This window comes from Habropoda laboriosa, unplaced genomic scaffold (genome assembly GCF_001263275.1).
Source record: "Habropoda laboriosa isolate 0110345459 unplaced genomic scaffold, ASM126327v1 scaffold18, whole genome shotgun sequence".
Taxonomy (NCBI): Eukaryota; Metazoa; Arthropoda; class Insecta; order Hymenoptera; family Apidae; genus Habropoda; species Habropoda laboriosa.
In genome coordinates, this window is record NW_017100152.1 from 1,209,997 (window position 1) to 1,232,751 (window position 22,755).

At 41.9% G+C, this 22,755-nt stretch overlaps 1 protein-coding gene across 3 annotated transcripts in view; it reads right to left on the bottom strand.

Annotated features, from left to right (window-relative positions):
- Positions 1-22,755, bottom strand: part of LOC108575414 (LIM domain-binding protein 2-like) — a 106,646-nt gene that overhangs the window by 2,869 nt on the left and 81,022 nt on the right. For 2 of the 3 annotated variants that reach the window (XM_017938215.1, XM_017938206.1), the window contains exons 2-5: positions 15,189-15,264; positions 1,990-2,092; positions 1,225-1,397; positions 638-841 (exon numbers count right to left, since the gene is read on the bottom strand). In XM_017938215.1, coding sequence (XP_017793704.1) covers positions 638-841; positions 1,225-1,397; positions 1,990-2,092; positions 15,189-15,264 — 556 coding nt within the window. Of the gene's footprint in view, positions 1-637; positions 842-1,224; positions 1,398-1,989; positions 2,093-15,188; positions 15,283-22,755 lie in introns of all 3 variants that reach the window. The other variant, XM_017938198.1, reaches the window with a different exon arrangement.

The following is a 22,755-nucleotide window of genomic DNA, read 5'->3' on the forward strand; positions in this document are numbered from 1 at the left end:
TGCAGAGGGTGGACATTTTGCGAAACTTTAACTTGATTTTAATTAATATTCGCATTAATACGGTCGTCGCCATCGGCCAGATTTCCGATCGATTCGTTCGTTGAATATTCCATCGCGATTATTTATTTCGTTTTAATAGCATGGTGATCACTAATTAATTATAATAATGGATGGAGCATAATGCATTTAATTGGTAAGGATTTTTTTTCTTTCTTTTTTCGTGGCAAGGTAGGGACGAGTATGAGGAACGTATTTTCGCGACAGTTTTCGATTAACGACACAACAATCGTTTCAGCGAGCGGAGAGCAACGATATGCGCGAGTGAAAGCGCTTCCGAGCGTGCAAAGAAGGTGGATCGTAACCCGGATACTTGGGCGTACTTTCGCGAGCCAGTCTCCTCGCGATTTCTGGCCCATTTTGCCCTTCGTATGCAATATTTGTTTGCTCCACTATTCAATCACTCTAAATACCTAAATGATGTAGGAGTATAGAGTAATATTCGGAGTCGTAAATTTCATAAATTTTTACCATGACGAGAAGCCAATGAGCAAGTTGGTGGGCGTTTTCGGGAAGAAGGGTGGCGCTGGTAAAGCGAGCGTTGCAGCGTTTCGACTGCAAAGGGTTAACATATACGTACCCTAAGGTAGTTCAAGGTGGAATTGGTGATGCCCTGCCTGGTGATGTTCTTGCTAAGCTGCTCGAGCATCGTCGGATCCTGTTGCATACCGACCACAGTTCTAGGCACGAGCTCCTTGTGCGTCCTTACCGACATGTGCCACGACTTTATCCTCATAAGGTCATCAAACGTGAACTCCAATATTAATCTACCTTCCGTGCATACCTGCGGGACAAACATATACTCAGTTTGTTTTTTCGTTAAACACGAACAACAGCCTCCGGACGAATCCGAAGTAGGTGAGAAAATTTATTTCACATCTGTTCCGTATAGCTACACGTAAAATTATTAGGATATGTTATGTTTGAAATAAACGTGAAAAAAAAACTCTACGATCAGATCGAAGAGCGTAAAGTATAATAAGGAGAAAAAAAGAGAGAGAGTGAGAGAGGGGGAAGTGGAGAACATGACCGAAGAAGCGTACTCGCTAAATGAGCTGTTCGGTGTTATTCGAAGCATGATTCCTTTCGTTTACATTGTTAAACCGTGAATCGATAGCGCAACAATGATAACAGATTCGATGATCATCACACATCTTGCCCCCTTACCTTCGTGAACATCGGTTTTCCGTGATGCGTGACCATAACGCAGTTATCACAGTCGAGGGTTATGCTGGTATTGTGAAATGACTCTTTCGGGTGCTTCAAATTGTAGTAAAGTTCCGTCACTCCGCCCTCGAATATTGAACGGAAGTACCTAGGTATTAACGTCCTGCCTATCGCTGTAACCGCAAATAAAATCGATCGTTAGAAAACATTCAATAAATTTTCCAAGACAAATTAAAGAAGAAAAAAAAAAAGAAATTCTAATATGGACGTTACAGATAGAATGACAAGCAAAGGTGTTTAGGTTAGGAAAATTCAGGTTGGAAAGGAGGGAGGCAGAGACTCGGTTGCATCTTATTGCATCGGCAATGCGCGTCGCGGAACTGTCGTTTGCGCTCGACGCGATATGACATGTAATCACGTTGTTACCGTGCATTCAGCAACGAACAGAGGGAGAGAGGAAAGGCATTAAAATCCACCGACTGCAAAATTGCTCTGCGGTGGCACGTAATTATTTAGAACGTGTGCAACGCGTATATTGTGCGTGCTGCGACTCGGACCAACTGCCGGGGACAATGGACCGTGAAGAAGAACGAACGCCTTCTTTCTCGAAGGAAAAATAGCCAAACATAGCCTCTCTACCTTGTCCTTCTGTACGCTATTACTAAATAACACCTTTTTTTTCTTTTTCCTTCTTTCTTTTTCTTTTATCTTTTTCTCAACGAGAAAATCGAGATGAAAGGTGTAAGAAAAGCATCGACTACTTACTGTATCTCTTGGGACCATCCTCCAAGCAAAACGTGAGCGTTAAGGTTGCATCGTCCTCAAAGAATTCAGTCGCAAATGCATCCCACCAGAGGTTATCGCTTTCCTGTAACAAAAATGACACGAATACTTGTAATTTCGAGCACTTCCGTGTAAAATCAAGTCGAGGCTTGAAATAACGGGTTCCGATAACATCATTGTCGCCGTTGGCAAACAGAATCTGTAATACGACTATGCTATTCTCGACTTACAGTGCTACTTCTGACTTCCGCCGCGAGCATTCTACGCTCGCTCGTAATTTTTCGTCATGGTGAAGAACGTGTAATACAACACTATGATCACCTAACCTTCAATGTTTATCGAAAAAAATAAAGAATGATTGAATTTAAAAAATGATACAAAATTTTACGTAAAATATCATTTTCTTCTACTTTCTGTTACCGCTCTTATCGGACAAAAATTGTACCAATATAAGTTCAATGTGCACTTCGAATAACGATCAACGATCACAAAAAGGCTCCAGTAACAGCTACGCATATGCGTTCGAACGTATTCGTGTTACTCTAGATATACAGAGTGTTTCACAAAATCTGTCCGATATAGATAAATGTACCTTAGTACGCTTATACTCAAAATCCACTATTCCATCGAATTCCACTTTTAAGTAATTCAACATTCTATTTAAAAAAAAGAAAAAAAAACAAAATTGACATTTGCCAAGAAACTATTGCCATCACGTTATGTGATAATATGCACGATAATGTGTAACATGTTCGCTTATTACTTGAAACAATGGAGATATTTAAGGTAGACATAGTTGGTGGGACACCCAGTATATTGGTGTTTCGTCGAGGCGTGAATATTTATAGAGGCGATACGGAACGCTTGAAATTTTTACGTCGTAACTGCAGCTCGTCACCTCGTGAAAAACCGATCAACTATAGAACACATACATGATAGGGCAACCCCCGCCTTTGAATTATTACTCTGGAGCCAATAAACATACGTAAATACATCACAACGCAAATACTTGCTCGAAGAAACCGAGTTTACAGGTTTGTAAGTCTACAGGATACGTTTGAAACACGTGTAAAATTGCTACGCTGATAACATAGCATTCTTGGGGGAAAGATTGACCATGACTAAGCACTCGACAAGAAAGAAATACCGAAATCAAAATTCATTTCTAATTTTCGACTAGCGAAAAATTACTCTGGACATAAAAAAAAAAATCACGTAGACATCCCAAACTCTCCAGAATAAAATAAAAAAAAAAAAAAAGAATCATCAGATAAAGATACACTTCTGCAGTCAAGACAGGCAAAAAACAGGTGTCGACTTCCATTAAGGTCAAGTTCACGTGAAATATTTCACTGTGAACCAATCCCCTGGATTAACTTTCAAATTTTCATTCACCCCTTGGAAGAGGAACCCTCTACATAGAGAGAGGTCAAGAATCACTTTTCGATGCTCCTCGTGTATTCCAGAAACAAGACAGTCTTTCAAATCGAACGTGTGCTAGTTTATTTTGGTGAAGGGTAAAAATGACTATCGAAGAATAGGGTACATCCCGAGGCTGTTGCCGATACTCCAGAGCACAAGAAATAGCGGTGGAGAGGCCACGCGCGGGAAAATAATAATAAGAGCAGATGGAGGAGGAAGAGATGCAGGCGAAGCTAGATGCATAATTGAATGAAAGCGCAGCGAACAAGCGCGTCCAGAGCCAAGGGGTAGTTCCTGCGACAGAGTTTGGGGGGGGAGGGGGTGAAATGCTATAATTTCAAGCCAGACAGTCATGCGTTATTCAGGGACGAGTATAGGCCGCCTCTGTCTTCACCTCCTCTCGTCCTTTCCACGAACCCTCTTCTCTCTTCTCTTCTCTTGCTGCTCTTCTCTGCCTCCCTATTCTCTTCTCCTTTTCATTCTGATCCTGAAAAGGTTTCGCGTCTTCGCGAACCGACCAGAAATTATCCGTGATTTTGGAACGTACACCGTGCGACTGTAGTTTTACTGGTGGAGAACAATATCGATCAGTTCTTGATCGTGGTGGTATGCTTGATGGTTTCTCGTCCAAACGGCGATTATAAGCCGGTGTAAAGGTTAAAGGGTTACAGAGTGCCACTACCATCGCAAAATCGAACTTGTTTCCTTTCCACCCTTGGAAATAAGGTACGAGAAAGGCCTAAGAGGCGATGCTTGAAGGCTTTGCTGAATTTTTAGGAAATGTGGATTAGCGTTAACACCATCGTGTATATTAGCAAAGATTTATCCAAGATGCAAGCAGCATTGCGTCAAATCAAGCAAATTGACATTTCTGGCAAACAGGCTAAAATCGGCGAGAAATGCCATGTCGATCGTGTCTGTCACAATCGGAACGTGAAGCAGACGAATGCCAAGCGTTAAGTAATATCTCGCGAAGCGAGTTCATGAGAACTTCCAACGAAATTCACCAATCAAAGGCTCTTCTTACTTACCTAGGCGGGAAGGGTATTTGCCGTTGCAAATAAGTGTCCGTAATTTCGCGGAAACGCTATAATACCACAGTCTACGGCTGCTACGGTTATCATTATTCCTGTGATTGTAGCCGTATTAACCCTTTCGCGACGGCGAAACTAGCCATCAATTCGCCACTAAACGAACGGGTCGTCGTCGTGCCACTAGTGCACACCATACGCATGAAGAGTGTCTCGCGTTTTTTCAAATCTTAGAGGATTTCGTTGGAACAACAGAGGACTTAAGGGTGTATCGGATAAAGGGCCTTGTTCTGTATTTTAAAATAAATCTTCACTTTGAGCTGTTGAGTCGCGAGGCAATGCGACGCGTTTAGTGGATGCCGGATATCCCTTGTTCTGTATTTTAAAGTAAATCTTCACTTTGAGCTGTTGAGTCGCGAGGCAATGCGACGCGTTTAGTGGATGCCGGATATAACCGGCGCTGGCTAGTGTGAAGCATTTAGTGGATGCCGGATATAACCGGCGCTAGTCGCGAAAGGGTTAATGCTAATTGTACGCGATACGATTATTCAGAGTGACGAGTGGTGGCCTGTCATTACTATAGCCAAAACATTTCGACCCCAGGTTGCTGGTAATTTGGTACTAGCAGAATTTTAATGTCATAAAGTGATCCTTAGATAATTCATTTTTGCACGGAGGAAAACGATCGCATCTTATTAATAGGAGACGTTTGACGGTACTTCGAGGCCTCTGTATCGCTGTTGCACCAGCTTTCGCCGTAAAAAAATGCCAACTTCGCAGCATAACTTTCGAAACTTTTAATCAAAGTGGCGTGGCGCTAAGATACGCTCTGCTGCATGCCGGTTAGATCGATGTAGGTAACGCGAGAAACGAGTTAAGAAGGTATTCGTTACAATCTCTCTATATTCTCCTGAGAGAATCGTCGAGAAGAATTCGTGAAAATCTAACACCGAGATCCGAAAGGAAAAGTATCTTCGATGTGACCAGACAGCTCAAAGTTTCTAGTTATCTTAGAAATAATGCAACGATACGTCAAATTCAGCGTACGAAGCAGGTGGTTGACAACGTGCAATTTCGCTTAGCCAGTCACCTTTCTCCGCCGCCGGAGAATCGATCGTCGCGCATTTAAGAATCGCGACCCTGCTCGGGAAGCTAATTCTACCTTTCCCACGCCCGCACCATATAAACCTTCTAATTGACATACACGCGGCCGGATCGTGGACGATTTCGACATGTTCGAAATTGGGAAAAAATATGGGGGAAAAAATAGTTCAACCCCTTCTGAAAAGATGAGTCTCCCCTCTGATTAGAAATTTCAATTCAGTCCATTTCTTTAATACCGTAAAAGAGTTAAATCCAGAAGAGTCCGCTGTGGGAAAAAAGAAAGAAAGGGTTTGATTCTACATGTGTTTGCGTGCAGTTGTGAGGGGGGGCAAAAAATCGCTGCGATAGCCGTAGAAAGGCGCGACAACGTGCAAGAAATTCAATCTCGATCCTCTGTCGACGGGAGTGAAAAAAAAAAGGGAAGGAAAATCCGCCGCGGCGCCGGAGACACACAAATCATCGCTGATTTCCACGATGTGTCTGGACAAAGCGGCTAAATACGCGCTCTTTCGGCCGGCGTATTAGTCCAAGTTAAATTCAATTTGTCCAGCCCGAAGTAGTTGCCGCGTAGGGCGGCGGGAGAGAGGGAGCGGAAGAGTGAAAAAACACGAAAATCCGGGACGTCGTTTCATCGTAATAACCGAGCTGACGGAGAAACTGATCATGAAACCCGGGCGACCTCGAAATTTTATATTTGAATCGGTGAATTTTGTCGAAATTCTATCTATTTTTGTGCGTGCGAATCGATTATGGTGAATTTGAAAAGTAGAAACGTACTTTTCAAGCCTTAAGAAGTGAAATTGATATACATTGTTTTAATTGAAGGGAATGTTTTTCGTCGGTACGGAATTTCAAAAGGAAAAGAATCGAAGTGGAGTAATTTCTTCTGTTTTCTTCCATGTCTCGATAGAAAATATTGTAAAAAGTCCGAGACGATTAGAATGCACCTCAAAAGCGTTGGGAAACAGATCGAATCGTTGGAATCTATCTAAAGACAGATCGATATCCACACACGTACAGTCTTCGATTCGAAGCTCACATACTGAAATAATCCATTGTTAAGAAGCACAAAATCCGGCCACTTTAACAAGTATTTTATATTTATACAAATAGAAAGAAAAAAGACAGCCTAAGCAGAAGAAGAAGGAAGAGGATCGGCAGCGCCTCTCTCGAATTCCGGTTTGATTCCAGTGGAGAACTAGAAAGAATCCGGCATAATTCCAGAGCGTTAGCAGGTACACACCGGTACTCTATTTTAAAACCGTCATTCGCGACAAATAAATATTTTCTCTGCCATCGATCCACCTCCCTTCGTATCCTTTCTCCCTACTCGTAATTTTCCCCACCCTTGGCGTGCATGTATCTCTCCATTTTCAAAAAGACCTCTTTAAAAATAAAAGCGGAAGAAAATACAGAGGAATAGCCCACACCTTGTATTATCTGAATCGTTCCTGGTCCTCGTCCCAGAAACGATTCACCGCCAATAATTTCACTCTATCTCTCTCACTCTATTCCTCTCTGTCCCTCTCCCTCTCCGTACGGCTACATTTTTTCCCTTCCATTTTTCGCCTGACAGGGCGTCGCTCTTTGTGCAGCCTGTACTGCGCCGGGGTTGCCGTCGGCTTTTCACCCGGACTGTACCACCCTACTGTTGTTAGGGGGGTGTGGGGAGACTAGGGGTGGTATATGATCGTGTATATACGCCGGCGAGAAAGTATTGTCGGCGCGCTCCACCTCTCCATTTTCTTACGAAAATCATTCGAATAGTGAAAATGTCTGTTCACCAAATCGATAAGTATACCAAAAATTCGAGAAAATTCCAAAGAACATGGCCACCATTTTTGAGAAATTTCCAACGAACCCCTGACCAGCAGATAGACACGAAGAGATTTCTCTCTGGACAGTTGGCCTGGGACAAAACTCTTCCGGCCGATCGGAGTATATACGGCCAGGGGCGGCGGCGAGAGGGGCGAGCCCGGGAGGGAGAGCCAGGGGATGGGGGGTACAATATGGGTTATCGAGGGGGCCCCACCCCCGGGGGAGAGCAGGGGCCCTCATTTTATTACCCAGGCTCCCATAGAGGTTCTCAACCTTCCCTTCTCTCTATCTCTGACTTGTTTCCTATCTCCGCCGTGCCGTTTCTTCCGTCTCTATCTACCTTTATCTCTTGTCCTTTTTCCACGCTAAGGCTGATCGATGCGAATATTTCAACGACGAGATAATATTTTTCAAAATGAACGGAACACCAAACGGATGCGTCGATGAATAATTCCACGAATTTCTCCCCCGCGTTATTTTCGCTCCTCGACTTGAAAGCACGGGGGTTGATCGTTCTTGTGCCTCTCGCTTTCTTTCTTTCGTGATAGAACATTTCGTCTTGCGAAAGTAATTTTTCCAATTTTTTTTCTCATCGATCGAAACAAACGAACGGTCGTCTAATTATCTAATGGAGTACGTTGCATTTCTCGGAGGCAAAGGTTCAATTTCTCATCGATAAAAATCAAATCGATCATTTCGTACACGTGTCCTCGTTTTTTATGTATAATAACGCGGTGAAGGAATTTCCGATAGGAAGAAAAATTTGCAAAACGTCCTCACACACGCTCAACGCTTTTCAGGCCTCTCTTCCTCTTTTCTCTCGTTCTTCCTCTACGTTGTGCTCGCCTTCTCTTCCCCCTTTCGGCACATTCAGAAAAGTTTTACGTAAACATCAGGACCGCCCTTTACTTACGTGTACCTGAGGATCTGGAGAGAAGGAAAAACAGCATCGTTCGAGGAATATGTTCGAGAAGAACAGCCAGGATAATGTTTGTCCCCGTCTTTGGACACGCAATTGAATCTATGATTAGACGGCCGAATCTGAACATTTCTAACATTCTTCTTTTCTTCGTTTTCTTTCTTGTTTCCTTCTGAAGAAATAGATTCGTTGTTTCAAGCAGAAGTCGACATATTTTTCGAGAACTTTGGTTTCCGTTCATCCACCCCGATGAACCGTGAACTCGTCGTCAAGCCATCGAGTGTCATACGTTATATTTCGTTAAAAAATCGAATAGGCGTAGAGGCAATGCAAGTGAGCAGCAATTATTCAATGAGAATACATAAGAAACATGCGTGCAGCTGTGAAATTTCAAGAAATATTCGCGAATTTCGAGAAATAAACAAAAGAAAGAGGAGAGGAAAGAGAAATTCGAATGTTCCTTTCCTACGTATCTTTCGTCACGAAGAAAATGACGAGGTTTTGAAGGGAGAGACACGAGGAACGTGTTTTACGGGAAACGAGTCATCGTAGGTACATGGAATTTCTCATTAAGGCTTTATTATCAGGGATTTACGTGATTTCGACTGGAAAGAGGAGAGGAGAGAGAAGAGAGCACGCGCGCACGGTAAAGGTAGAAAAATTGCAGGCCTGTGCAATATAGATTTTCGCGATGAATACCCGGCGTCCGTGATGTTCAGTCGCCATACGAATGCACCTCCCGCGGCCGAGCTTGTTTTCAAATTAGAAGTTCCGAGCCATGACTTGGACGTTATTAAAAATTTCTCCCCGCTTTTCTCGATGTTACAACGCGTGTTTTTACGCGCACGCTCTCTCTCTCTCTCTCTCTCCCTCCGGAAGGGAAAAATTGCAAAGATACAACAAGAAATATACGTATCGCCACAAAAACCTGCGAAATACTCGAGTCTCTGCTCGAAACATTTTCACAGTTTTACAAGCATAAATACAGCTAAACGTTCATGTCGTTAGCAAATGTGTTCACATTTGTAATTACGCCTTTTTACGAAAATTTCGAAAATGTCGAATTCTTTTTCTTCATACTTCGATGTTATTACTAAATTTCTATCAGGTACATTAAATCGCTTAATTTCTCAAACTTTCGTAATTACATTGTACGTGTAACATAACGGAATTGTATTCTGCTTATTTGCGATACATGTCGAACAAGGAATCACCATTAAAGAGGAGAAATCATTCTTTCTAGCTGGACAGGTCTTGAGGGATCGCGGCGTGTTGACGAAATAGGATTATTTCGACGGGAACAAAAATATGGAGAAGTAGAACGACTTCCGTGTATGAAACACGTGAAGGTAAATGAGATGAGATATGTCAGGATGGAAAATTGTTGTTGCGCATTCGTCAAAGTGCACCGATGAAAATGGATGCTCTTGGCCTATATCGTCACAGAATTAGAAAAGTCTACTTGAAATTTCACTATTTCTCCATCGTTACGACAAATTTCAATTCGTGCATACAATCTGTGTGCGTGCTAAATGTCCCTTGAAGATCTCAGCAGATTTAGTTTTTACAATCTCGTGAAAAATCCAGGCTTGAAGTCGAAGTAATTATACGACAATGAATACGGGAGCAGAACGCGTACATTAGCCACGCTAGGTGAAACGAGCAAATGAATTTTGTCCACAAACAATTAAACAATCGATGAACGCAACGACTTGCATACGGATTTTCGAGGTAAAAGAAATGAAAGAGAAAAAAAAAAAATTTGAAAATATAGCCAGCAACGTGCGAATCGATGGTGGGGAGGAATTCTATTTAATTACAGTTTCAATTTGTTATTCCGTTCGAAATCAAATAAACCTCACGTTTATCAAATTTAATTCTATTTCCTTTCCCTCGGCACAGCTACAATGAAAAAAGTTCAAAGTTCCTCGACGCAAGCGCGATTTTCTATTAAAAATTCCTGAATAACGAAACGCTTTTACCGGTGATTAAAACTTTCGATGAACCAAAGAATAAATAAATAAATTATCGACGAAGAAAAAAAGGTAAATAAATTATCGATAAACAAAAAATAAATAAATAAAATACTCAGTCAGATCTGCGAACGGTTGATAAAAAATGATAGAGAGCCACTTGTTTCGGAGTAATTAACGCTCGAGTCGACCACGCGATGCCTCGACCACTCGAATTTGCTACGGGGAAAATGATAACGCTGCGAGAAAGCATCGAGAGGAGAAAGCACGCATACAGAACTTCCGGCCGCTTCAAGCAGACAGAACGAAATGACAGTGGAAATTTTTTCTTTATTTCTGTTCGGATGAATTCTTTTAACAGATGGCAGCTCGGTATTTCGCGATGGAAAATTGGAAATTTTTCCATTAGTTAACAGTGTCGAAAATATCCAAGATTTACAGTCTATTCGAGGCGATTTTTCAAAAGTAAACATTGAAAAATAATATAAAAAAAATCCGTACGACTTCGATGTCGCTAACGAAGGGAGAAGGGTTCGGTGCATTTTATACGTGACGAAGCTCGGTCGAAAGAAACGCCGGTGCAGTTTTAGCTCGGTGAAGCGGAACGCGCGCAATATTTCTTTATATGTGAGATTAGAGCTCCCGCGCGCGCGCTCGTGACGCTTACGGAAGGGAAGGAATGAAGACGAAAAAAAAGGCAAGAGAGAGAGAGAGAAGGTTGCGTAAAATCGCAGCCTAAAAATTAACCCAGATTTACCGATGATCGTTCAGAATTGAACTTTGCGGAAATTCAACTGATGCCAATTAGAAATTCAATGCAACGGGATGGAATATAACGCGCAGGACTGCCGAAATAAGGCTACTCCACTCTGTAATGGTACTATTATGGATAAATAACATACCGGAAGAGTGGATCAAAGCGAATTTCGATGAATAATGCAAATTATGCTCGTTTTACAAGTAATTCGAGTGCTCCTTCATTTCGACAAAGTTGCAATAAATTAATTCTACCTTGATGGGCTATCCAGTTTCCTATTTTCCTTTTTTAAGAAATTCATCTGCTATGCTACGATCTTTCCCTCATGAAGTAATTACAACGTAGGAAACCGGAGATCTTTGTTCGCTAGAATTCGCAAGAGGCCCGCCACCAAATCGATTTCCAAATCTATTGGTATCGGATTGTCGGAACATAAGCTTGAAAGAAGCTTATAGCACAATTGGATGTAGCTTGGATCTATGGAAGCGCAGTTTGCGGATGTGAGAGTGCTCGAATTAGAATTAACGCGATGGAGATAATTATGTGCCGAAATAATTCTGCTGAAATTCTTCAGCGAAATTCAGAGAGAAAAGAAAAAAAGGGTTTCAAGGAGGAAGGACAATTAGAAGAAAAAGGATGAAATAACCGAGTCAGCTTGGCCGCTGATTTTAATTCGCCCCGTATCCCTTCTACGCCGTTTTGTTCACCGCCGGTTCAACTAGGCTCGTTCCTTCTTGCACCGTGCAAACCAACCCCCTCTGCACTCCCTCGACGCGAACGTAACCCCAACGTAGTCAAAACTTGGGCAAACTTCGCAATGGCGTACACGTACAGATGCCCTCGCATCTCTAGCGACCGCAGCCTAAGGATCCACCGAATGCTAACACTCTCTGTCGATCGTTAATAATCCTTCCAAACCCTGCTACTTCCGACAAATTTCCTTTTCTGTACTTCTGTCAAAAGGCAGAGTTCAGAAGTTAGGAACAGCCAAACGTGATTGCTAAAAACACTTGGAGAAACCTCAGCGTCTGATAAAGAAATACTGTCTTTATGAAAATGGATTTCTTCTGACAAAGGATGTATAGAGTATTTAATGCAGCTTGGTTAGCTGCATTTGCAAGTGACAACTTTGATTCCGTCGTCCACAGTCTCGGAACGAATTCTTCTAAATCACCGAGCATTTTACAGGCTCGATTGCCGGTCCCAAGAGGGCCATGTCCAAGTGACGAATGCGTGGACTCTATATTAGAGGGCACCAGCCCCTAGTTCACACGGACCTGACGGAAGTTGGCGAAGAAACGCCGGTGAACCGTGCATACGCATGCTGACAACGCTGGAGATCCAACGATAGCGCGAGAAAAGATGATTAATGAGCCAGGGACACGCCACGCCGTTTGCTCGAGTTCGCAAATGAGTGACCGAGAGAGAACAAGGTGGTGGATGAAAGAGCCACTGTGATGAGGAAGGAGGAAGAACAAATCGAAAGTGTGAAAGAAAAAATAAAAAGAGGCAAAATAAAAGGTGCAGTATGGAGACCAGAGACAAGTAAAATTATCCACAAGCCTAATAAACGTTTGGTCAATCATCGATCGAGTTCTCGATTGACTGACGACTTCACCTCGACCTAATCATCATCTGCAGGCGCTCCTGATAGAACATGGATAATATTTTATTCAGCGGTACCTGGTCAAAGTCGAGGATAAAGGACTCTAGACAGGTACACGATGATTCAAGGATGAAGAAAAGAGTTGTAAAAGGATTGAAATAAAGTAGGGGAAAAATAAAACAAACTGAGAAGAGGCAAAAACAAAGGAGAGCTAGTTCCTGTTGGATCGAAATTTGGATGACTGCCTTCTGTTTCACGGCTCGTTAGAGAGAGCTTCACATCGATCGTTTCGAACGCGTGCACTCGCGGCACACGCACTCGTCGCATTCGTAAATGCAGGTCAGTGCATCGCTGCCAGAGCCACGTGACCCAAACCGCCGCTCTCTGCAGATATTTATTAGATTCGTTTCAAGGATTCATAATTGCGCCATGTTTCTTAAATAACCGCCGTTCATAACCATTCTTTTTCTCTTCGAACCTACCAAAGTGAATCTTTGCACCTAGATACAGAACTTGTTGAAACGAACTTCGTACTTCTTCGATTCTTCTCTCTTTTTTTTAAATCTTTTTTAATTCTGTTTTTGCAGTTACTTAATTCCTTTTCCGCGGATTAGAACTCAGAGAAGCCCAGATTTTCGTGACAAATAATAAAATCGTATTGTCGTAATTAATTAAGATGAAAACCACTCGCGGTTTTATCGAAATATACTTTAAACACCCATCAGTCATCACCCAAATCGTCGTATCAATCACTCAATCGTCATCGGATGTTTTTACGTACGCTTGAACCGAGAAAAAAAAGGACAGCTCAATCCGGTAAGGGGTTAATTGCAGTCAACTTTTTATACACTGATCGGTCTACCACGTGACAAATGTAAACCAGCCGATAATATCGAGATCTCGAAAGTGAGGACCGGTTGTTGTCCATCTGGTCCTCGCTCGAGGATTAATGAACGCGCTCTGCTTAGGTATCAGAGGCTCATTAAGACACATTAACCCCGGCCTCTTTTCCCTCTCTCTTTTTTCACGGCTGCCTTGTCCTAATGGCGCATTGATCACTGTTACCCATGAAAAACGAGTCTCTGACAAAAAAGAAAAAAAAAAGGAAATATTCACGTGCCTTTCAACGTGACAAATACACCCACGAGCGATCCTATATAGCCGGTTAATCGATGTCTTTTCTGAGATCATTTCCTTCCTACGATAGTTGAGAAAAATTGCATAAATTTCAAGATGTTCTATGTCACTTTTTTCAAAACCTACAATGTCAAATAATTACAGTAGAATTTATGACAAAATTTCATTATTACTCTACGTGTAGTCGCAACTTGTAAAATCATTTTTAAATTATTTTTAATACACGTATCCGCTATAAAAGGTTATAAACCGAGGAATTAATGTTTCCTGATAGTTAAAAGGACGGTTACTAGATAGATATAATTCACGGAAACGCAATACATCGTCGAAATCCCCGACATCTTCGAAAATCACATGAAATCGAGCCTTAAAGAATCTATTAATCTGGCTGGTCTGAAATCGACGGAAAACTCGATGGTCCCGTGGAAACGAAGAAGACATGCGCCCGTACGATAATCCGTTTCCGAGGATTGTATCTTATCGGCATTATCAGAAATCTCGGTACGGAGAGAGCCAGTTTATCTGGCAGCACGCGGTATATGGGCCAGATAATTTTATAATGCGCGGAATCGAGCGACATTCGATGCCTATGACTTCCGTTTCGGTAAACCTAATGAGTTTAAATTAGCTTGCTGTCGCCATTTTGCAATAAAATTCCAGCGAAAATTCACAGATGATGATTTTCTTTTTTCTCGTTACAATCTATAACGTTTAGAAGAAGAAATGGAAAGAAACGTACTGATCGCGCAAGATAGATCTATCATTGTGTCAGGAGTTCTAAAAGGAAAGTACGAGGCGCATACGAGGCTGGAACATGTACTCTACCTCGTTCGTAATTCAATCTGATCAGAAACAAGGTTGCACAAACGAAAAGCAATTAATCATCAGGCATAGTTTTCCCGTCTACTAATACCCAGTCATCCGTCTAATCGGTTATGCTATCTGCTAATGAACTTCCTTCATCTTTTCACAAACTCTTTGCTCTCACGCCCACGGAGCACGCACGCGACGAGACATACACCCAGTGGAATCTTCGTTTCAACCTCGATTTAACTAATTTATCATTATTTTTCCATTCTGAATTCTGTCCTATTATGCAAAAGAAAAGGCATTCTCCTACTGTCGAGAATTCATTTTTCCGCTATTAAACATTTCAACGTAACTTTTCAACTTCGTTCTAAAGTGCTCAAGGAATGCCTAACTTTTGTGATGTGTTAACGCATTGTTAATTATTCTATTTTCACGTGTCATTCTGGAAAATTTAATTCAAGCTTCCTATTGCTAACTCTCTGCCAATGTTTCAAACGTAACTTGTCCCAATTGTAGTTAAGCGAATTTTTAAAAATCTTACATACTAGAGCTGAAAGAGAATAAAAATAATGGGATTAGCGGAAAGATGGAAGAATAGACTCACCTCGGTGCGCTGTTGTAACCTCTTGTTCAGCTCGTAGAGCCTGTAGTCCGGCTGGCCGAAGTACGGAGTATGCCTCCTGGGGACAGGCAACGATCTGTCAGATCAGACCGATCGGTCATGTTAGGTGTGCTGTGTACAGTGTGTTCTCTGGTGTGGGTCGCGTGTCGCATGCATGTAGACCGAGGGCCGAGGCATGCACCGTCGGACTTTCGTAAGCCGCCTCGAGCGGCGCAATGAAACGACGAGACACGCCGAACGTGACACAGATTCGCAATGGCACTCGAAACTTACGACTTTCACCGGGAAACAACGATCAAGCGACGCGCGCGCATTCCGTTTTCCGATCACAAAACGAACGATTCGCCTCAAAAACTCAACGAAACTTCCAAATAGTACAACTTCGAACGAAGCTTCTAGGTAAAAAATTACAAATAAAATTGTCACCGGGATTTTTTACACCACTTTCGTTTCAGGAACCAATAGCGATTTATTTCGATCTGATAGATATGAAGAAGAAAAACTGATTAAAAGTTTCTTATATTTCGAAAGTTTTTCTGAAAATTCTTGCGTTACTTGCAATACAATACAGTGATCTGAAACATTTGTCTGACAGTATGTTTAGTAAGCGAACTATACATACGTATTCTGTGAAAATTTTAGACCAATCCAACTAATAGTTTCTGAGATATGTATTAGAGAAAAGTGAGATCGAAATTAGCTTGGACGATAACTTTCACAATTTTTCGAATTCCACGAAAATTCTTTCCATGCCTTACTCTATGCACGTAACACTACTTATTAGGTGAAAAGAAAATTAATCCTTTAGTCTCAGAAGTATCTATTTACGCTCTCGAACTTTCAGTATCTTCTACCATGCTACCAAAGAAGACGTACGTATTTCTACCTTTATGATCCTAATCGTCCAGCTAATATTTAGAGAGAAAAAGCACCAAAGAACGATGCAATCCGCGGTATCGTGACTGAACTTTTTTCGAGGAGAAAAAAAAACAACTGACTTCGTAAAGAGGAACGTCTTATAGTTTCATTACTGACCGAATAATAAATCGACGGATACACGGGGATATACATATGTAGCGCGTATATTAATCGAAAGTGTACTGACGTATCGGTCGCAAAGTTCTAATTGAATATAGGAGTTGATTGTACAAGGGAGAGACCGTTGCACTGCAGCATCGATAATAGTGTGTTTCGACGAGGGTCACGAATCGACTGACTGCACTGATATCGATCACCCTCGCGCTCCTGCTTTCTGTGCCGCTTCTTGTTGCTCGTGACCGCCTAAACTTAGTCGGAACTTTACAGCCGCAAAGTATCTCCTGAACGGTAGCTCTACTCGCTGATTGCAAGTGAATTCTCTCGATCTTATGTACGAACAGCTGTCATCTCTTATACCCATGTGACAGTGAAAAATTAATTGTTCTACCTTCCACGAAATAAAAGGCTGACAAATTTATTTCCTAATCTTACACGGTATTAGAGTAAAATTCAAAAGGTTAGGTTACAGAGGAACGACAGATTAGCTTTTGGAAAATTGGATTAGCACTGTAATGCGCCGGAAGTACGGACAATTGATCGATGGCATCAAAATATTAACGCTGAACTGGTCGGTGGCGGGACGCTGACAAGCTCCACGCCGTTCGCCGGAATTGTTATCGATTTTAATATCGGCGTTGCTCCATTAACGACGCTCGCGAGAAACTTACACGCGTCGCGCCGCGATCAAATAATTCGGTGACCCGATTTCGCCGTCCGACTCATGACTTCCTGGACTCGTTCCGCCGCAACATTGCTTTTTAACCGCATATTCGAGGGTTAGATACAAACATACTATTTTTCGACGGAGACGAATGATGGAAAACAAATGAAAGACCTTTTGATGAGTGATAAAATCGATTTTCTGATTGTTCAGACACTGAAGTTGAATCTCAAGAAATAATCGACGGATTTACTTAAAAGGGCCTAGCCGAATAAGCATGGCAAAAGTGCCCCTAAACCGAATTGATCTTGGTATAGACCACTCGAAGAAAACCCTTTCTGCCAAGTATCAAGCTGGTACCCCTACTACTAAGGTAGTTACAGGGCGAAACGCAATTTACAGTTCAAGCTCCATTTCTCTTGTTCTACTCGATGAAAACTTGTGAAAAAAATCATGAATGTGCTACCCAATGGCATACATGTCTGTGAATTTTTTCAGAATTGTTCACTGCAAAATCGATTTTTGAAAAATTCGGAAAGTTTATAAATGTTGTTTTTATATTGAAATTATCAAATGACCATATTTATATTTTTACAGTATCAGTGTCTTGTTATGGTTATTAATGTATAATTTTTTCAGATTTTTTTTGAGAGGTGGTTCATGCTTAAAAAAATTATAAACCGATATCTCCTAACCTTTCGAACACAGAGTGGCATACTCGTATAATCGACATACTTTATTCATTAAATGGTCATTATATGCAATTTCAATACACTTAATTTGGACATATTCTTTGCTTTTTTTTTACCTGGGGGAAATCTTCCAAAGTCTCTCCTGGAGTGGAGAGGCAAGGTAGTGTGGGATTCTTACCCACTAAAACCCCCATGGGGTTTTACCCAGTGAATGAGTTTCACCTGTTGTAATTTTTATTTGCAGCACTAGTAATCTGTTGTGTTTAATTTAATTTTCGTCACTATCATTATTTATTACCGGATTTACCTGTTCAGCATCGAAGATTTTGCTAAGAATTTCTGGCAGCACTAGTAATCTGTTGTGTTTAATTTAATTTTCATCACTATCGTTATTTATTACCGGATTTACCTGTTCAGCATCGAAGATTTTGCTAAGAATTTCTGCAGGCCTTACAATTTTTGTAATGTATCGAGCTTATTATCGATAAATAATAAATGATCGCAGCTACGTGCGAACAGCATCCGATAGTACGGTTGCCATTTACACACTCGCAGAAATAACGTTTAATTCCGGAGAAAACTATTGAATTTGCTGTGTAGTCTATATAACACATGTAGATTTGGCTTTTAGTAATAAACGAAATAACATAAAACACGTATTAAAAATCTTAATCTTGAAATAGCAAAGAAAACACGTATTTGTCATAAACCTGGCATACCTAAATTATTCATAACAACGACACTCATCCAAATACTAAATACACCTTGCAAGCCTTTTTCAACATTTAATATGTTTCATGTTTTATTTCATTTAATACATGTGAATGCATTTGAAACTACATATAATGACCACCTGATGAATAAAGTATATCGATTCTATGAGCAAAATCTTTTAGTGGGTAGGAATCCCACACTACTCTCAAAAAATCTGAAAAAATTATACATTAATAACCATAACAGGCTGCTAAAACTGTAGAAAAATGAACATGGTCACACGAAAAACTAGAATAATAATATAAACGAATGTCGGCTTTTGATTTTTCTAGGTGCGGTCCCCCACTTCGAAAAATCTGAAAAAATTACACATTAATATCCATAACAAGGCACTAATACTGTAAAAATATAAACGTGGTCATTTGATAATTTCAATATAAAAACAACATTTATAAACTTTCCGAATTTTTTAAAAATCGATTTTGCAGTGAACAATTCTGAAAAAAATTCACAGACATGTACGCCATTGTGCAGCACATTCATGATTTTTTTCATAAGTTTTCATCGAGTAGAACTAGAGAAATGGAGCTTAAACTGTAAATTGCGTTTCACCCTGTAACTACCCTAGTAGTAGGGGTACCAGCTTGATACTTGGCAGAAAGGGTTTTCTTCGAGTGGTCTATCGAATGATATGCACCAAGATCAATTCTGTTTAGGGGCACTTCTACCATGCTTATTCGGCTAGGCCCTTTGGGTGGAATATTCTTGACAGCATTTCAGACTGACTGATTATCTTAATCTTTTCACAATATTAATCGTAATCTTTTTATAACTAAAAAGATGAGGATCACGTCGAGAAAATATTTGGGAAAAGAACAAGAACTTCTGCTGACAGCGATATCTCCCAAAATTATCAATATTTTGCAATAAAAATTTACCAGTATCTAGTCAACAAGTGTACCTTCCGATAGAAATAATCTTCGACTTAAGTTTCTCTCATAATTTCTCGGGAAAAAATTCTTGAAGTATTAACCTCTCGAGTAATTTCTAGGGTATCACAGACAGAGGAAGATGTCGGTAGAAGAATGCTTCCTTAAAAAAACAAAAAATAGAACAAGAACGATCCAAAATCAGGCAGAGGGTGTAGAAGAGGGATTCCGCAGGCAGAAACACGATACACACAAGGACGCTGAATGTCGCCACGAAGATCGATCGTGCCAGAAAGAACTTGGCCTTTTCAGTCTCCGGAGAATCGCCGCCGTGGGACATGACGACACGTCACTACCCCTCTTTCTGCGTGTATGCGTGCGCGTGTGTACACACAGCAGGGTGAATTTACCAGGGAAGGGTCGAGGCTCAAGGGTTGCAAGGGTAACCTACTGTCGTGCACGGTTCACCAGGGACGCGCTCGACAAATTTCCCGTCCCGTTCGTGCTCTGATTCATCTGGACCGCGAAACTACACGATTCTTCTCCTTTTTTCTCCTCGCAATCGCTCGAGAAACTCTACATATATGTATCTAATGTTGTTCGCAAAGGTTAACACACGTTCCATTATAATTAACGAAGCCATTTTAGACCCTAAGCAACACGAATACAGATCGATCGAGTGATGTGTATTAAAAAATGTTAGGTCATTTGTACTTATAAATAGACGAGCAGAGGATTAATGATAACGGGGATATTGTTAGCCGTGCGTTGTGTCGAAGCTCAATCGAGCTATCGTGATATTTTTTCCTGCATTCTACTTTAAATTTATCCCTGCATTCCTGTGCTTAATTTAACATTCTCGTAAATGCACCATATATTGAAGATTAACTCAACAAAATGATGCCTGCATGTAGAAGATGTTATTTCCAGCCTGAAATCGGGAATTATCTCCGAAATAATCTGTTGTAAATTACCATAGAAAGGGGGGGAAAAAAAATAGAAAAGTGTGTTCGATTTCGAAGAATCTCGCGGAAAACTGGATTCTCCGGTGGAAAAGGGACGAGTCAAAGGCTGGAGGCGTGTGGCGCAACATAAAACAGAATCGAAACGCGCTAATTCAGCCGACAGCGTAATTTCACGTGAGGCACGTACGCGGTGGTGTAGCGGCGTGCAATAATCCGAAACCGGCTCGCGTGGAGCGCACCAGTTCTCTCTCATTCAAGACGTGCCCGCCGCGATCGAACTAATTAATTCGTCGCACGGCACACACCGTCGCCGCGCCACTTCTCTCTCTCTCTCTCTCTCTCTCCTGCTCGTTACCCGCAATTTTTTTTCCCTTTGCTATCCAACGATCGTGACAGACCCCCCCCCCATACGGAACTAATCCGCTGAATGAAAAACTTTTACTAGTGAGTGCGTGTCACAGTTTCAAATATGGCTTGTACCTGATCTAGTTAAGGAGACAGCCTTCCTTGGACATAGAAAAAGGGGATTTTTCAAAAGGCGAAGCTGGGTCATGTCTGTCCCATCGCAAGATTTGTTTGCCTATGCATTAGAAAATCAATCTGTTGCTTGTCAGATTTTTATCTAAATTAAACTAGTTTAATTTCTCAGTAGAAAAAATGGAGATGATCTTGAAATCTTCTGTAGGCCTTCACCCATGTAAAAAGTATTTACGTCGCATTATGTTCTTCTCTGTATTACGCCACTTTCGTATATAACATAATTTCTACACATCTATTTGAATAAAATTTTGGTACACAATAAGACAGGACTGGGGGGGAAACAAGTTTAGCCATTGTAAATGGAGCAGGCTACAGGTGATTGTCCGCGAGACTATTCTCGACTAACAGTCTAATGTAATGAGAGTAATCAGAACGAAGCGAAAACTCAAAGGAATAAACGCAATCTCCATGAAGATTGACACCATTCTAACCAACACAACCTATGTTCCTAACTCGAACTCTGAAAAAGTGTGGCTAAAGCAACGAGCTGAACTTATGATAACTTATTCCATCATCGCCTATTTAACCATCAGTCTCTGCTCAATCTCTACTGTAGAATGAAAAGAGCATGGAAGAGTGTCGAAGCGAGGTCTGCGGAGACGAGGTTGTCGCGGGATTTTCGAGGGAGTTGCGGCGTGGCGCGGTCGTTATCAGGTCGTGAGAGTTAATAGGTTTAGTTGGTGCGGCTAATGGGCATCCCGGCACGCCGTGCCGGCAGAAATCAGCTGACCGGCCAGCTGGCCGTGGAGCAGTCAGGAACCGCTGGTTGAGAGCCATCGGCTACAGGGGTCTCAGATTGGGTTAGCAAAGGGCGCAGTTCAGAGCGGAGGGTGGCTGGCTAGGGTGAGTCTGCCGCGCGGAGGAAGGCAGAGGGTGTTATTAGGGGTTGCTCATGGGGTGGCACTGCGATCAATGCTTGGGGAGTCATGCTAGCCCCCCTTTCGAACTCTATATACAGAAGAATCGCGCGCGCACATATATATGTATATACATATACTTACATGCAGACGCGTGTACATGCCCGTCTCTGACTCTACCGATGGCCATTCGGATCCCTATCTCGCAAGTTTCCGACCGATTTACCCGCAGACAAGTTCCACTCGCCTCGAATATTATTCGGATTGAAGCATTTGGACGGAGTAACGTGAGCTATGCACCGCTAACACGTGTACCTTCGCTTGGCAAATGAGCATTTTTTTTTTCAACGAGTCAAAATCAATTTCGCGTGGTCTAGATAGGGATGAGAATTTTTTCCTGCTTGGCCAGGCTGACCCAAAGACCAAGGTTTACTAATGGGAATCTCATCTAATACCACGTAGATACGTCACGATAGACTGCTATTGTCGAAACTCACAGCAACGAAGTTTCGTTTCTGAAACAGTGATTGCGATTTCATCACAGAGAGGCGCACCGTTCACTTTTCCAGCAATGGCCACTGGCCGAGTTCGGCTTTACGAACCGGTGCGGCGTGGCACGGTGATTATTGCTCTTTTATGGCTGGCACACATCGCGCGGTTTTCTCTGCTTCCCTTAACAACCTCTGCATCACTTTCTGTTCCCACGACTAAACTTCACAACCTACTCGACTGTTCGCAATGACCACCTAAACGAATCCTCAAGCAAAGTTGCGTTTTCCTATTCAATCTCTGGAAGGATTCTGCTAGATCTGTGTGTCGATGGTCAGATTCGACAGAAACGAAGAAATAAGTCGAAAGGATCCTGTGAAGCGGCAAAGGTTGTCTAGGAAGAGAGCAGGACATCGAGGATAAAGTATCGCGGTCGCGGCTATCGATAAATCGTGGACGCGACGGCGCGATTACTGCTGCTCCAGTAACGAAAGTATAAGGGACCGGCGTTGGTCGCTGACTCGGTTGTTACTTCATTCCACGGTGTATCTGCGTGCAATCAAGTTGAGTACGAGCTTTGTTTCGGATCTAGCTCCACCTGATCCCTCCGATTCTGTCGATATCGAACTTCCAACGTCGATCCTAAGGGAGCAACTTTGTTACT